The sequence below is a fragment of the Macadamia integrifolia genome, chromosome 2, assembly GCF_013358625.1.
Source record: "Macadamia integrifolia cultivar HAES 741 chromosome 2, SCU_Mint_v3, whole genome shotgun sequence".
Taxonomy (NCBI): domain Eukaryota; kingdom Viridiplantae; phylum Streptophyta; class Magnoliopsida; order Proteales; family Proteaceae; genus Macadamia; species Macadamia integrifolia.
This window is the reverse complement of record NC_056558.1, coordinates 3,888,176-3,905,978: the sequence shown is the minus strand read 5'-3', so window position 1 is coordinate 3,905,978 and position 17,803 is coordinate 3,888,176. Positions and strand designations below refer to the sequence as shown.

The following is a 17,803-nucleotide window of genomic DNA, read 5'->3' as shown; positions in this document are numbered from 1 at the left end:
CACAAATCTCCCATAGTTTGGACCTTCACCAAAAAGGGATTAAAAATAATAATAGTAGAAAAAAAATTAAATAAGAAAAGAAGCAAAAAGAAAAAAAGATGACTTTTCACATTGCAAGGCTGTAACAAAAATCAAGCCACTTTGTAGTTTATAGGGCAACATAATTGATCAAATTAATCTTTGAGACCTCATGATTAGGGTTTCCTATATCAAGAGATCTGGTGGAATTTGAGAAGAATCTCTCTCCTTTTCTTCCACCTTAGGTTGCAATTGAGGAATGGAAGATGAGGACTGGTTTAGGTTGTGGCGTGGGAACTCTGATAGCATTTGAACCACCTCTCTCATTGTCGGCCTTTCAACACTGTTCTCTTGGATGCATAGCATGGCTACAAAGAAGAGGTGCATTGCTTCTTCTTGTGGAACATCGACTAATCTAGGATCAACAATTTGGATAACCTTTTCTTTGTAGCATTTTGTTGATCGTTTCGCCCATTGAACAATATCAACACCATCTCCAAAATCACCAACCGGTCGGCGACTAGTAATGAGTTCCAAGAGGACTACTCCAAAGCTATACACATCACTTTTTTCATCCACCTTAAGGGTGTAGGCATACTCTGTATCATCAAAAAGATAAATATTAGCAATCATATTACTATAAAAAAAATTTATAATAAGATAAGAGTCTCAAATGGCTAACATGTTCCGTTCCTTCTAAACCTAGAAAGGATGGAAACTCCAACCTTTAATGTTTTTTAGGTTAAGTGGTTACCTATGTTTCAGAGTATCACAAAAAGTACTTAAAAAATAAAGTTATTACTGCCCTAGAAGAAAGAGACTCATGGTGGAAGTCCACAAAGGTTGATTGAGAAACTAAAGAAACTATATATATTCTGATCCCAATAGAAGAAGCTAATTGAGATATCATTTCAGAAAAAAATCTGCAGAAAGGCCTAAGAATATCCTTAGTTCATAAAATATTATAAGTTAAATTATTCCTAAGACCATAGGTTAGTGCCATTAATATATAAGTGATTTAGTGGGTAGTGAAAGAGAGATACTTTTCTCAATAGTAAAAATAGGCGTGCATGGTGGGTTGCTTTCACGAAACACGACACAGTGTATACAAAGGTCAAAGGGGAGTCAAAGAGTGTACTAGTTCAAACATACTGTTGGGACAGTCTTGACTGAAAATTTTATTTTTTTATTTGAGAGAAAAGAATGTTACTCCATCGTGTGGTGTTAGGGCAAATGGGAGTGTGAGCATAGATATCTTATTAGAGGGGCAAGGGTGTCTTTTCACGACTTCCTATGACTTTGTGTGGAGGATGCAACTGGGTAGGGTTCTTTTTCCAAAAGAGTGTGGGCATGGGCATCCAACCATAGACTCAAATCCTTCGTAGCTGGCAGTGAGTGATAGTGACGATCGAATGGCTGGGAGGGCTTTGGCATGCACCAGCCGTCGGATGCTCACTGCCTTCCCGCAACGGATTTTTGTGCTCCAACCATAGAGGCAAAGGAGTCTTTTCACAACATCTTGTGTTTGAATCGAGAGCCAAAAGCGTCCCATTTCTATTTATTTATTGGGGAAAGGAACTCGGCTCGTATGTACCCCCTTCACCTAGACACAGTTAGGCATGAAAATACCCACTACATGGGGGCAGTTGGGTCTTTTCACACCTTACGTACATAGTATTTTCACACCCAACTGTGTCTAGGCGTAGGGAAGGCTGTAAGGCAAGGTTCTTTCTCCCCTTTTTTTATAGTGTTCCCCATGCCTAGGGATTTAGATCCTCTCAAATGCTATTGGAGGCACAACTTGCATCCAACAAGTGGGAGGACCTAGGGGTGAGCACCCATGTGTTGTATTGCATGCCCAAGTCCTCCCAGCCATTGGATGCATGCTGGGAGAGGATCCTGCTCCCACACGTAGACACGTGGCAAAGTAGAGATGGCTGAGCTGTGAAAAACCATCCCACCTCCACTTCCTCATGCGTTTAGGCATGGGAAATGCGAGCGGGTAGCATATTTTTTTCCCCTTTTCTGGGGTGGAAAGGAAAACACTAAGAATAGAGTAAAACTGTAGGCAAGAATGCACATTACCAGGTGCAATGTAGCCATAAGAACCTGCAATTGCTGACATGCACTGTGAGGCGCCACCACCATCCAGCAAGAACTTAGCAAGTCCAAAATCTGCAACATGTGCTTCAAAGCTTGAATTCAAGAGAATGTTGTTGGACTTAACATCTCTGTGAACAATGAGAGGAGAACAATCATGATGTAGATAACACAGTCCCTTTGCAGCTTCAATGGCTATCTTATATCTCAAACTCCAACCCAACAATCCACTTTTCTTCCCATGTAGAGCTTCTCCCAAGCTCCCATTTCTCATATACTCATAAACCAACAAGTTTGTCTCTGAATTTGAACAGAAAGCTAACAATCTTACGATATTCCGATGTCGAATATTGCCCAGTGTTCTGATCTCAGCTCTAAATCCATGATCATGGTTGTTGTTGCCGAATCCAAGCAACTTCTTTACAGCAATTTCCTCCCCATTTGGCATTTTTCCGACGTAAACAATCCCAGCACCTCCTCTTCCAATCAAATTACAGTCCTTCACACATGCCAGAACATCAGTGACTGTGAATCCAACCTTCTGGAATGAAGTCATCTTCCATGAATGAAAATTTCCTTTCTTGAATGACCTGGCCTTTACAATTGCTGCCGCAGTAGCAAAGACTAGGGAACAGATCAGTAGCCCAAGAGCAAAAATTAGCTTAAAATCTCCGATAGCCTTTCCGGGTCTGATCGTAAATTTGGTGATATTGCAGGGATTGTTGAGGAGAGGGCCACAGAGTTGAGGATTGCCTGCGAAAGATGAGGAATTGAAGAATGCGAATTGGCCGAATTCCGGTAGCTTACCGGAGAGATCATTGAAGGAGAAGTCAGCAGCAGTTAGGCTCTTCATGGTCCCAATTGACTTGGGTATTGTTTGATTGAGGTGGTTCCTTGACAAATTCAAGTAATTCAGAATTCTGACATTGGAAATCTCAGGGGGGATGATGCCAGAGAGGTTGTTTTGGCTCAGGTCTAGGTAGGTGAGTTGAGAACAATTTCCAATCTCTGGTGGGATTTCGTCGGAAAGTGAGTTTCGGCTGAGATCAAGCTTAAGTACCTGATGGAGTTCCCCAATTGAAGGTGGGATTGAGTAAGAGAAATGGTTTCCGCTAAGCAGAAGGATTTGGAGGCAAGACAAATTCGAAATCGAAGATGGTAAAGACCCTGAAAGGAGATTGTTTGATAGGTTCAACTCACTCAATTTTGCCGGCTTTGAGCTGCTGTTGCCATTTTCCATTAGACTTCCAGACAGATAGTTGTTGTGGAGCTCTACTAAGTTTAGCTCAGGCAAGTAAATGAAGCCTTCAGGAATGCTACCATTCAAGTAATTCTGCCCCAATCTTACTCTCACTAGGCTCCAGCACCTCCCTAGATCCTCTGGGATTGGCCCAAAGAGAAAATTCTTGAACAGTATCAATATATTGAGCTGATTAGAAGAACACAGGCCTTGAGGGATCATGCCAGTGAGCTTATTCGAGGACAAATCGAGGACTCGAAGATTACTATTTTGACCAAGTTTCTCAGGGATCTCTCCTGTAAAATTGTTCATCCATAGTGCAAGAGTATCCAGATTTGGCAAGTCCGCAATGAAATCTGGGATAGACCCATGTAACCTGTTCATGAACAGGTTTAAAAGCCTAAGCTCTTTGAGATTCACAAACTCAAATGGGATCTCTCCTTTAAGGTCATTGTTTGAAAGATCAAGATTTACTAAGCTTGTTAGGTTGCCTAACTGTTTCGGAATCGAACCTGATAAGAGATTGATATGCAAAAAAAGTGTCTCCAGAGACTTTAAATTCCCCAACAGGTGAGGAATTTTCCCATCCAATTGACAGCTTGAGAGATCTACTTGGACTAAGTTGATCAAATTGCCAAGTTCCTTAGGAATCCCACCTTCAAAAACATTGTAATAGCCCAAATAAAGCTGTTTCAAGTTTGTAAGATTGCCCAACTCACCTGGAATCCTGCCACGGAGATCGTTCCCTTCAAGTGACAAGTACTCCAATTCGATCAAATCCCCATAGCCTGGCGGTATTTCTCCAAAGAAGAAGTTCCCACCAAGGTCTAGATACTTAATTTTCTCCAAACTAAGAATCCCAAGTGGGAGGGGAGCAGTGAAGTTGTTGTTATATGCATCAAACACCTCCAAGTTAGCCAGTTTAGAATAGTCCCAATCCAACCCACCACTGAACTGATTGTTTGAAATGTTCAGCCACCGGAGACTCGTTAAATTCGCAATCTCAATGCTTCCTGTGAAGTTGTTTCCAGCTAGAGAGAGGTTAAACAGACGATCAAGACCGGAAATTAATGGCGAAACATAGCCACAAAGATTCAGGTCTGTTACATCGACAGCAACAACTCGGTCCTCAACACATCGGATTCCATCCCATTCGCATACTGAACTCGGATTTGAGACATCCCAATTGCTTAATGCTGGATTGGGGAACTCAAAACCTTTCTTTAGTGAAGCTAAGACTAGAGCATCATCTATCAGAGAAGAAGCAGAAGCACAAGTAACCAGAACAGATAACACTGTCAGAACAATCCAAAGAGGCATTTTTTTGGTGGTGGGCAAACAAAATTAAGGTGAAGAATAGGTTTTTAGCACTTGGGTACAAAGGAATTTTAAGAGATCTTGAGGTGTTCCACTGTTCTAGTGAGTAAGGATTTATCTGAAAAGAAAGGTAATAAAGGAAGAAGAATCTTAGAAACTGCAGGTGTGTATTGGTTGAGTGGAACAAGCATCTTCAAAGCAGGGGAGACTTCACATTCAAGAAAGAAGGAGAGCCTCTCCTTTTCTCTTTTGCTAGAAATGTAGAAGAAGAAGAAGAAGGAGAAGAAGAAGAAAGAAGAAGAAAGAAGAAGGGAAGCTTGAAGTTCTGCTATAAGTGATCTTGCTACTATCTAATCTTTAGGCTTCTTTAAGCTAAGCCAGAGAAAAAGAAGAAAAAAGGCAGGCAAAGAAGATTTTTAAAATCTGTAAGAGCGAATTAAAAAAAGCCGTTGGATAACTGAAATTTAAAGTTTAGGAGTAGGTCTGAAATATGTATTAAAGTGATTCTCCTCTTTAGCCCAATGACAGAAATGCCCTTTAACCTTTAGCAAAATTGATAAAGTTGCCCTTCATGCACTTTGCATGATTGTGATAAACATGCCCTTTTCAACTACTACATTTGTATGTGCTGAATGAATGAAGACAACCAAACACCTCTTTAAAAGTTCATTCAATCCACTTAGGCAGGCAGTACAGGTTTTGATCAGAGGGTGGACCTTGGTGCAACGGTAAAATTGCTCCATTGTGACCAAATCAGGGTTTTAGTCATGAAACAGTCTCTTCGAGAAATGAGGCTAAGGCTACGTATATTATAACCCTCTTCAAATCTTGCAGTGGCAAGAGCCTCGTGTATTGGGTATGCCCTTTTTTGTAGGTCTTGATCATGCATCTACATAGGTTAATTTTAAAAATAGCAATCCTTGATTCAAAAATAGGTATTGATCACAACGAGTCAAGTATCTCCCTCTTAATCATAATATAAGAAATCATAATGTCATCAATAACTGCAATAAACTAAACCTATTAGGTAGTCCTCTGATCATTTCAAAGAACTAATATTTGTGTCATGATAGAAGAACTCAAGTCTTATCAAATTTTGAGTTATATGTCCTTTTGCTTTTTTGGAAGTTTTGCCTTCTTATTTTTCTAAGCTTACAAAACTTTCTTTGTTGAAAATGAATAATACTCTAGCACAATATATATATATATATATATATATATGGAGAGAGAGAGGGGGGGGTGAGTGTCCAAGGAATGTTGTCGATGGAAAAAAATAAATATTATTACTGGTTGAGAGTTCCTTCAAATCTGAACAATTCTTAAAAGACGTACATAACACTTGTTTAAGGACTTGAATAGAACACATCCTTAAAAGGTAGCCATTAATTAGAGTGTCTAAATACCTATAAAGTCTCTACATTAGGCTATTCACTTTTGATATGAAATTGTTAATTGCACCATTCACGTGGAAGCCAAAAAATCTCTCCTTCCATGCAGAAGCATCTCGGAAGTTAGCAGTTTTCATCCCCTGGCTTTGCTATCTTGACCTTTGCTATAACTTTACTCTAATATCACTTATTAAGGACTTAAGTAGAATTCATCTTTAAAAGCTAGCCATTAAGGACAGATGCTCGAATACCTGTAAGTCTCCACAACACTTGCAATTGGTAGACTGATTCTGTCACTGATGGATAGGAATCAGATAAGTAGTATGCATTGCCCTATCTGGTGAAACTCTGCATGTTTTGCACTTGTAAGGGCTTGATAGAAAGAGAAACAGTGGCGTCTTGGATATGTTAAAAGAGGAAGAAAAAGACGATGAGATGAGATGAGATGAGATGAGATGATGATGTTTGTTGATATATTATATGGTTCTCATATAAAAGATATGTTAAGCATGAATATGTTTCATGGAAGAAACAATAAAGCTTTTATTTTTTTTCTTTTTCTTTTCTGCTTTATTCCTCCTAAGCTAGCTCCTTCCTTGGGCTACAGGGATGGGACCAACTCTCAGAATGTAATGTGCATTTGAGCTTTAAAGTAAGTAAAAGTAGAGATATGTGGTTCCATCTTCCATCTTCCACTTCAAAAAAGAAGAAAAAGAAATTAAAATCCATCAGATCAAACCCTCCTCTTCACATGGTAAAGAGTGCTTTTGTACATTATACCTTCAACATCATATGGAAGTCCAAACCTCTCTCTCTCTCTCTCTCTCTCTCTCTCTCTAAACTTGAAATGGGCTTTTTTGCTTTGCTACTGGTATGGTAGGCGCCGCTGTGGACTGATCCTTTCATGAGAAAGCATGGTATTCCCCTTTGGAGGGTCACCTTCTTGTTGGCCTGCCTTTGTTAATTGTTTGAAACCCTTTTTATGAGTTCACACCTTTTTTATTTTTTTTCCACTTAATTAGAATATATATTTTTTCTTAATTAAAATATATCCACAACTCATAGTTCATGACATGGGACATAGTCTTAGGTAAGAATATGAATCAGGTTTCTCTCCCATGTGAGTAACCACCCCACCTCATCTTCTTTTTTTTTTTTGATAAGTGATATATTTGTATTGAAAAAGGAAAAAAAAAATTAAAAAGAGTACATAAAAGAGGCAATTCCCTTAACCTTCTTAGGACAGACCTAGAGAAAAGTTATAGAATTCCTAACACAAGCAGGACATGCCCTGCGAATAAAAAGGAAAACACAACAATCATAGAGTAAGAACTTTAGACTCTATAATACACCATGCGGACTGCATCCTCTTCCATAATGATCTTCAGATCATTAGGAAAGTCTGCAGGAATAATTAAAATTTCTTCACTTAGAGGTCCAAGAGAAGCCATGTGCTGGCCTATTTAATTCCACCCCACCTCATCTTACACCATCCACGATGTGTGGATCCCATGAATGGTGTGAGATGGGGTACCCACTGAATGGATCCGGACTTAAAAGAATATAACCAGTCCATAGTTTTTTTTAATCCATAAATGCTAAAAAGAAAGTCAAAGAAAAGGGTGTCAAATGGTCAGCTTGGTTTGATTTTAATTATTTCCTTTTTATGGGTAAGGGAACTCTGCCGGTTTCACGTAGGAATGCCTTGACACAACAAGGTATGATAATACTCAGATGTAGCAGAGTAGTTGGGTCTTTTCATACATTGCTGTGTTTGGACGTTTCTTGCGCCAGGCGGGTCAGGTTCCCTTGATCCTTATTGATATACCAATATCAGATTGGCCCTAAACCAATACCGCTACTTGCTGATTCCAATACGAATCACTCTTCAATACCGATTCCTTAAATCATGAAGCCAAGAGATCCGGATAATATGCACACAAAATATTCTAATCAAATTGACATGGGATGGATTTTCAGATGACGTAGATAATCTTCTCTTTACAAACGTGTCTTATAGGTAGGACTGCAACATGGTCAAGTTGGGCTAGGCTTTTAAAATCCCAACTTAACCCTAAGTCCCGTTATCTGGACCCAAGCTTGACTCAGGGCTGAAAAATTCTGATCTTGGCTTGTCCTTAGGGTTGGGTGGACTGGCCTTAATTGACCCTGATCACAGGGAGGGGGAAAGGAGAAGAAGAATAAAAGAACAAAAAGAAGAAAACGAAGACAAAAATTGAATTAGAAAGCCTCAACCCTGACCCGATCTGATCCGAACCCCCTATATTCAGGATTAAAAATTTCCAACTGTGACCCACCCTTCGCATAGGCACAAGGCCAAACTTGCACCCTTGTAGAAAGTTCTCCCCCAACAAAAGGTCCACCCTGGGCACTTGGCATGCCCAAAATGCCCTACCTGACCAAGTCGTCGAGATGATGACAGACCATTTCCTCTAAATACAACTAGTTGGCCATTCATTCTTTTGTTTTGTTTTTTACTCTTTTTTTTTTTTTTTTTTTTTTTTTTTTTTTTTTTTTTTTGTTTTTGTTTTTGTTTTTGTTTTTGTTTTTGTTTTTGTTTTTGTTTTTGTTTTTGTTTTTGTTTTTTTGTTTTTTTTGTTTTTTTTGTTTTTTTTGTTTTTTTTTGTTTTTTTTTGTTTTTTTGTTTTTTTGTTTTTTTGTTTTGTTTTGTTTTTGTTTTTCTCCAAAAAAAGAGGAAATTGACATTAGCAAGGACAAGAAATCATTGCCTTGGGTGGGCCATGCAAACCTTGTATCAGGGGCATCAATACGGATGGAACTTTTATTTCATATCATGTGGTTAGGTTTCGTTCTTTTTTCCATATGATAAATAAAATCTTGTACATCAGCTTGCAACAATTTAGAAGAAAATACTCAAGTGGGTCAAACTCAAAAGAAAAATGAAAAAATGACGAAATAATGAAGCATGAGAAGTAAACCAATCCGAGACATTGTTTTCCTCGTGGAATCAGTGTAGAAGGTGGATCCATCTTAGTTGCATCAAAAGCAGTTCAAGCCCCTACAAATTTGTAGAATTGTAGAATTTCAAACAATGCAAAAATGAATAGAAATATCAAACAAACAATCACATAATACAAATGTGAAAAAATATGTGATTCGGTAATATTGCCTAAGTCCACAATGAGATGCGATTTGCTTCACTATCAATGAAGAATAGGATTACAACCACTCGTCCTCACACCTCTCTCATATTGATTAAAGAGAAAGAACCCTCCTTACAAATATATAGTAAAAAATTATATAAATAATTTACTAAAATACCCATATAACCTTAAAAAAATTAAAAATCTCAGGCCTCTTAACGGCCCTTCAGAAATCAACCCATTTATACAAGTGACAGAATACAAGACATTGTATCCTTAACAGAATTATCATGTGTATCCATGAAAGATGAGGTGGAGATCCTGCAAAGATTGAATAACAATAAGAGAGTCCAACTTAATGAAAAAATTATGTAGTTCACAGCCAACAACGTAGGAGAAGGAAATGCTAAGTGACCAGAGTTCAAGGACCGAATTAGTAGTAATACAAATATATATACTCAGAGAAAGCATACATGCATGCTCTACTTCCTTTCTCTTGGTCTCCCTAAAGCTAAATACATGTCTAAAACAAACTAGTAAAAGTCCCTTCTTTCTTTCTTCGTCTATACTGTATTTCTTACTTAAGGTATTTTTTACCTCACTTCCTTACCCTCTACTTGAGAAGCACTTTTACATCCTAACCCTTTACTTGAGAAGCACTTTAGATTCCATTGCATTGTTTTTTTGTCTCTCTTATTGGTTGAAAGAAGAGTGGGGTGGCTGAAAGGAAGTAAAGACAAAGACAAAAGGAGAAAAGATAACAGTGTTAAAGAGGCAAAATTTAAAGAGAGAAAATAAAGAAAAGCAAAAGGCAAAAAATAAGCACATAGCCTCATCTACCTTTGGGACTGCCCAAGAGCTTTGTTCCAAGTTGGCTGGCTTATGGGATAAGAAAATATCCTTAGAAGGTGCCAATGGTCCTCCTTTCTCACAGTGAGTGCTTAGAAAAGCACTTGAAGTTTGCAAGTAAAGTATTTGTAAACTATTCTCCTCCTTTCTATTGGTAATGAAACTTGAAATGAATGCACAACTCCCTAGTATGAAGGTAGTGACTCTAAGGCCACCTTAGTGATTCAAGCAAAATAAAGCTCATCAACCCACTTACTCACCCCTTGAATTGTTTTTTCTTCTACCAAATTTTCTATAGGTGTTTTTGGGTACCTCAAAAACTTTACCCTAGCATAAGCTCATCACTGTCTCAAAAGTCCCAAATCTACACATGATTGGTAATAAGACAAATCCCATATAAGTAAGTGAAAGTTTCTGGTCCACTCTAACAAGGTTAATGTTATGAAACATATTTATGAATATTAGAGATGGCAATGGAGGGGATTAAAAAAAGTGCCCTGCCCTAGGCTACCCTTTATGTATAGCACAAGTTTGATATGATCCAACCAGTTGATTTCATATCATGGATTCATGATGGTCAGATTATTGGGCTCATCCTCATGACAGATATATGGACCCACTTGACTTTCCACATGTTGATTTTGGTTTTAACAATAGCTTATTTTATTTTATTTTATGTTACTTTATTTTAATTTATTTAATTAATTTATTTTTTAAGAACAAAAACCTTATTCGTCTAGCGTTTCTGGTACCTAGACACTGACATGTGTGAAAGACCTAATTTCACCGTGTGTTGTAGATATTTTCATGCCTGAAAAGGTTCCTTAACCCATTTTCTCTTTTAAGGGAGTGGCTGAATGACACCGCTATAAGTGTATTTAGAATCTGTCATTTTCATTTTATCGATCATCGTCTTATTCTCAAAAGTACTTTAAGATAGGGGTATAAAATGATTTAAAAAAATAAGTTTAAAGTGATATGTCATTGCATCATTATCAAAAGTTGTTACTGTCATGCACATTTTGGAGTATAGTAGTACATATATGAAAAATGACACTATTAACCTTATTGAAAAAAAATTATATATTATATTAAAAGAGAAAAAAAATAAAATTACAAATTATTTGACACATTGATAGGTATCGATAAGAAAATCCCTTTATATATATATATATATATATATATATATGAAGAGTGAAGTAATTTGCTTCACTATCTATTCTTCGATCCTTCTAAATCATTTTAGTGAATTGGAATGAGGGATAATATTTGTAAATTCACTTACAATGAAATCTTGTAGAGAGATATGTCCAGCTCTCGTAGGAAAGGGAGGTGAGATTGGATATCCAATGATCGCTGTTGGGGACTGTGGTGGTCAGGTTTGGGAGGGAGGAGAGGCGTGGTAGGGATTGAGGAGGACAAGGAGGGGCAGGGAGTAGAGGTGTTAGAAGAAGCTCTCAAGGAAACCACAATGAGAATTGGCCAATTTTGAGCCCTCCCTGACCTCTATCACCCATGGAAACTTTCATAATAATTACAAAGAGGGCAAGAAATTGGTTTAAAAAAAAAAAAAAAAAAAAAAAATCCATAAAAATTTCTCAATTATTCAATCTTTCTTCAGCCTTCCCATCTCCACAACAGCAAGAATGGTGGCTTGAATCATGAATCATTGGGGTTTTCCTCAATAGCTCCACCAAACTGTCACACACTCTCCTTCTCCGGCTCTTCTTCGCCTAGATTTCATTTTCAGCAAAGCTCAACAGAGATTAAAGATGAAGAGGCAGAACTCCAAAATCGAAAATCGGAAATTTTGGTGAGTGGAGAGGAAATTTGTACAATGGTCTATCTCTAAATGCTCCCTGAGGATGAGTTCCTAGTTTAGTAGCTATACAATTGAAACTATTGTAAATTTAGAAAAAGTCGATAGTTCAGCCCTATCATTCTTTTCTCTTCTTCTTATAATAATAATAATAATAATTTAGTAATTAACAATTAGTAATAAGTGTCACCCAATAGGCCATCTATATATCCTTTATGGGTCTTGTTATGAGACTTTGCGGTCCTTGTTTGGTAACATGTGGGTCCTTAAAAAAAAAAAAAAAATAAATAAATATTCTTTAGAGGTTTCCCATGTAGGTAGAAGTGGAAATCCAAGTCACATTGAAATGCCTCTTGTCATTCTTTGTCTTAACAATCATAGGCACTCATGAGTCATGACCCCACCATTGTGTATCCACTCAGTAGAGCATATATTCACTTGCTATCAAAATTATTACATCCCTCTTGTAGAGGTTATCCTTGCCTTGCATGAAAAATGAATAGAAAACTAAAAAACACAAGACCCTCACTGGGGCCAGAGACAAGAGAGACCCACAATGTACTAAAATCTGTCATTTTCCCTCCTAATGTTTCTGCTAATAGGTTATTTAACACTAAAGTACTCTTTTTTATATCTTACAAAGATTCAGTATCCCTCAAGACCAAAATCTTCATTTGGTAAATTTGAATTTGCTCAAGTGTTCTAGGACCACAAGAGTAGGGTATCAAAGGAGGGGAAGAGATTTTCTCCCAAAAAAAACAAAAAGGGGAGGAGATAATGTTGACTGCTTCTTCCACTTGACTCATAGATATCATTTTTAATTCCTTACTAAAAGCAGAAGGGATTAGTTTAATTAGGTCTTAGATATGGAAATAGTGTTCTAGAAGGTCTCCACTCTTTTGACATTTCTATTCTTTGGCTCTGTTCATCTTCCTTAAACTCAAATTGAATCACGATCAAGTTGAGTATGCTCATTCTGGCAATGGCTTCTATTGGAACATGTAGTTATCGAAATGGTTGGGTTAGTGATGTCGAACCGGTCGGTCTGGTTAATTTCGTTTGAACTTTATTGATTCTGTATTTTTGAGGGCCAAGAATGAAACTCGTCCAATATTGCGAGACTTTTTCAAATACTATTACAAGATCACATGCTCAACTGTCTGTGATTAGCTTCTAGTTCAGCAGTAAGCAGTTAGATTGTTAGGTCTAGCTAAAGTCCAGCGAGATTGAGTTTGACCTTCCTATCACCTACCCTTCTTGAAATGGTAGTAGTATAAGGGTTTAGATCAGCTCTCTTGGGGGACGTTCTCTCTTGGGTCATCCCATCATCCCATGGGGGTCTAACACCTCTGACTCATGGCTAGAACCATCTATGGACGGTGGGATGACCTGAGGGGACATTCCCACTGTGGAGCTGCTGATCCAAACTTGTGATATAATAGTAGTAGTCATGGTCAGAACCCCTACAGATGGTGGGATGACCCGAGGGGACAATGTCTTTGGTGTGGTGTGGTGGGGTGGCGTGGAGAGGAATGCATATCCAAACTCGTGGTATAATAGTGGTAGTAATAATTGTGGCCCAATGGCCCCTTTTGGGTCCTTGTCTGCCCTGGTGTGGGGTCAAAAAAACATATTGCATTTCCCACTGATTCTCTCTCCGCCATCCCCAATGTGAGAGGTGATGGGCACCCTCACGGTGTCTAATTTTTTTTTTTTTTTTACATACTTTATAGGACAGTGGCCACGTGTTTAATAATAACTGTCGATATCTATCATTTCAGTAGCGTAAGAAAATTCCACAAAAAAAAAAAAAAAAAAAAAAAAAAAAAAAGGTAGGGTAAGAGCTGGAGAAACTAATGAGGGTAGTTTGATGGTAGACGGTGTGCAAGGAAGAGACCTAGCGTTACCATCTCCACTGACAGGAAGAAACATCATAAGACCAGAAAGGCAGAGGGCCCAGGTGGGGTCCATGAGGGATTAAAATTGTCTGCGGCAAGCTAATCTGGGGGAGAGTTACTGTAGCATTACAGGGCATGTAGCGCACATCCAATGCTCAGAAATGTCTTGAACTGCGCTTAAGCGCCTTGGGCTACGTATCTGAATGTTCTTGATCGTTAGATGTGCACTATACACCTTGTAGCGCTATTGAGGTGCCTGATCCGTGAGGCCCTACGTCTGCATACCAGGCATGAAACTGCACCTCTCGGCCAGATTAGCTCTCGCCGTAGACAGAAGGGCCAGTGTAATCTAAGGAATTTCAATTATTTGGGGAGGTGAAACTGTGAAAGTTCACCATTGAGGGGAAATCAGAAAACAAGTTGGGAGAAGGAAAGTTTTCAAGTATGAGAAAAACAAATTAACCTGCTGCTTTTGGTGTTGGGCATTTGCAGGCTATTTCCAAATTGGTTGATCCCACATTTCAGTCCAGTCTGGATCAGATCATCCAATCTCTCTCCAACTAGAATGGAATTTTATGCAATGAAGCAGGGCAGCAAATTGGGCTGTGAGGTTCAGTGGACACAGTTAATCCTGTTCTAAGACGAGGCAGCACTGAGACACTTTTTTTTTATGCTATTCTATCTGACTGAGTGTCATTGCAAACTACTCCTATTCACATCCACCTCCACACACCCATATATGATAAGATTCGATTCCACGACCTCCTTCCCTGGGCACCGACTCTTTAGGCTGAAGCTGCTGCCATCACTAGGCTAAACTAGTGTTCATTAGAAAGCACTGCGACTCACATCTGCGGGTAGTGTCTGAATGATCACCAGGTTATTAGAACCTAGCATGGTGAAGGGGATGGAAAGGGGGGAATAAAATGATTACCAAGTATATGCCATACATACCATCAGAAAGTAGACACCACAAGGAACACCCCTCGGTCATCATCCATGCTATTATACCCTCCTTTATTTTTCTACTTTTGTTTTCATTGTTTTCGTAGACAATAAAAGGGTTCACCTCCTTCTTCCCCTGTAAAAAGGGCTTTCCCTCTCCTCGAGCAGAGAGCTAATACTTTTTTGAGCGGTTTCATTCAGATCCACTGGGTGTTTTTGCTTTTGAAATTTCTTAAGGATGATTTAAATGGCTAGACCGTTCTGTAATATCTCTCTTGTTTTCATGCCTTGATTCCAAAGTTGTGTTCTACCTGTAAGGTTTCTTATAACTATTGATGTGTACCAAAACATTACTTTGATGCCAACCATTATCCATTTCTAGGTACCATAGCACAACTTTCACTGGCTCCAAAGTTTCTATTTTGTATTGTTTGGGTTTCACTTCCTTTCCCTTTATTTCTCTTCAAACGAAGCAAAGCCTACAAGATTTCAATTGAATAAGGAACCCGTAACAAAGGGTATGTTTGGTATGCATTCCCATTCTCAAAACATAGAATGCATTCTTAACTGAGAATGAGAACACTGTTTGGGTGTATGATTAAAATACATATATATTTTTTTATTGAACACTTCATGGACTACTACCAAATATTGAAAATTAGCATCAAAACACAGACAAAGTTTGCATTTCAGATAAAATAATGACTCCAATTTTCTTTTTATTTTTGTATTGATTGGGTTTCACTTCTTTCCCTTTATTTTCTCTTCAAACCAAGCAAAGCCTACAAGATTTCAATTGAATAAGGAACCCGTAACAAAGGGTATGTTTGGTATCGCATTCCCATTCTCAAAACATAGAGTGCATTCTTAACTGAGAACGAGAACACTGTTTGGGTGTATGATTAAAATACTTTTTTATTTTTAAACACTTATGGACTATTACCAAATATTGAAAATTAACATCAAAACGCAGACAAAGTTTGCATTTCAGATAAAGCTATAAAAGAAAAAGGATAAGCCAAAACCGGAAAATTTTTCGTCTGCAACCACCGAATGCAACCAAAATCCAAGACTCATGAACAACAAATAACAAAAGATGCAGAAAAGGCCGTGGGCCTTAACACGACCCATCAAATGAGAAAACCTCTGAAGCTTAATGAAACACCTTGAAGATAAGGGAGAGACCTTAATGAAGAAAAGGTTTTACACAAAAACCTTGAAGATGAAGGAAAAAGCTCTGCTCCGTTCATCTGAAACAACATATCGGTCAATCTGTGATTTCCCAAATCAGCCATCTTTAAAAGCAATCCAATCTTTTCTTTAATAATAAAACCCAACAATGGTGCTCACTCCTAGCTTCTTTGGCAGCTCAAAAACAAACATCTTTAACTCAAGTTCTTTCAACCTTTGGGACCCCTTTGAGGGTTTCCCCTTCACCTCCTCTGCTCTCACTAACATCCCAACCACTGTACACGACACCTCAATCTCGTGACGATTGGAGGGAAACCCCAAAATCCATTCACAGTTGACCTTCCTGGGCTTAAGAAGGAAGAAGTACAAATTGCAGTTGATGGGAATGTTCTTTAGATCAGTGGAGAAAGAAGTAAATAGCAAGAAGAGAAGAACGATGTGTGGCACCGACTAGAGCGTAGCATTGGCAAGTTCTTCAGGAGGTTTAGGTTACCAGACAATACGAAGAGGGATTGGGTTAAGGCAATCCTGGAGACTGGGATGCTTACCGTGATTGTTTAGAATCAAGAACTGAAGAAGCCAGACACTAAGCACATTGAGATCTCTGGCTAAAAAGAATTTCTGCGGAGCTCTGAGTTGCAGAAGATTGCTGAAGAACAGAGGACATCTTTTCTTCCCCTCCCTGTGTTCTTTTACTAGAATCTTCGAAGTTGCAACCATGGAAAGATTGCTTATGATGTTACAAGATTAATGGGAGTTGAGTGGGTATTTGAATGTGTTGAAATATTTTTGAGTTGCAGAGGGGATGGATTGATTGGAATTGCAGAGGTGTGGGTTTAAAGGAGCTCGTAAAGAGAGTGTTCAAAGGCGGGAGTTGGGAGTAAAAGGAATGATAAGCCAAAACAAGAACTTAGAATGGGATTTTTTACCATTCCAAAACAAGGTTTGTTCATGATCTCATTAGAATGAGAATGTGTCCCAAACAGCATTTCTGTCATTCCATAATGCCTTCTAGACCCAGCACACGTTCTGAGAATGCATACCAAACATAGCTAATGAATATGAGGATTGTCATTTTTCACTGTTGAGTTAGGAACATAGGGCTCTCCATGACAAAGATCATAAGAATCAAAGAAAAGGGATGGGAGATTTGATGAGTTCAAATACATGGATAAATTACAATTATAGGCATCATATTCTGTTTTATTGCTTCTTTTAGTCTTAAATTTATTTTACAATACTTATTTCTGAAGTTTACATAATGGAGTATGTTAAAGACTACTCACGATGGGGGAGTGCTCCTATTGTTGAGTAGTTGTGAGTCTTAGTTTCCTTGTTAGAATATATTTATTTTCTTTATCGGTTTATAACTTGAGTTGTACTTTGAGTAGGAGTTCTACTTACCGAGTAGAATCTAAATTCAAATCCAATTACTAATTGACAAAAAGGAAATTCCAAATCTTGTGTCTAGCATCCGAAAAATCAAGCCTGTCCTATAGAACCATCACATTTTATTGCCACTCATGCCAAATCAAGTGCTACAAAATACACCTCATCGTTCAATAACATAAAATTGAAACATCTAAAACTGGAAAATCCACATGAACTGGAAGAACAAAGCACAACATTATACAAGCTGAAAACACTCTTATTTACTTTTCCATAAAAAGCAAGTAACTACAATACAAATACAAGGGCGAGGAGAGGTTCTCAAAGAAACGACTTACATCCACCATCACTACTTACACATTCATGAATCCCAGAGTCTTGTAATTCCATACCCTGCTGGCAAACATGATTTAACTGAGTCCCAATAAGTACAAAGAAAATCACAAATATAAAAATTTATAGTAGAATAGAAAGGACTTGTACATACCTAGACAAAAAGAAACCCACCGGGGGGGGGGGGGGGG

General features: G+C 38.2%; 2 protein-coding genes across 2 annotated transcripts in view; both read right to left on the bottom strand.

Annotated features, from left to right (window-relative positions):
* Positions 1–89: 89 nt before the first annotated feature.
* LOC122088741 (leucine-rich repeat receptor-like serine/threonine-protein kinase BAM3) lies at positions 90–5,114 on the bottom strand. The gene is made up of 2 exons (XM_042658066.1): positions 2,104–5,114; positions 90–617 (listed from the first exon to the last, which is right to left on the bottom strand). Exons 1-2 carry the CDS (start codon positions 4,676–4,678, stop codon positions 205–207), a joined length of 2,988 nt encoding a protein of 995 aa, XP_042514000.1. The 5' UTR covers positions 4,679–5,114; the 3' UTR covers positions 90–204.
* Positions 5,115–17,381: 12,267 nt separating this feature from the next.
* Positions 17,382–17,803, bottom strand: part of LOC122093619 (3-isopropylmalate dehydratase small subunit 1-like) — a 2,239-nt gene continuing 1,817 nt past the window's right edge. Inside the window, exon 2 of the mRNA XM_042663987.1 lies at positions 17,382–17,672. The gene's annotated coding sequence lies outside the window, so the exon portion shown is untranslated. The remainder of the gene's footprint in view (positions 17,673–17,803) is intronic.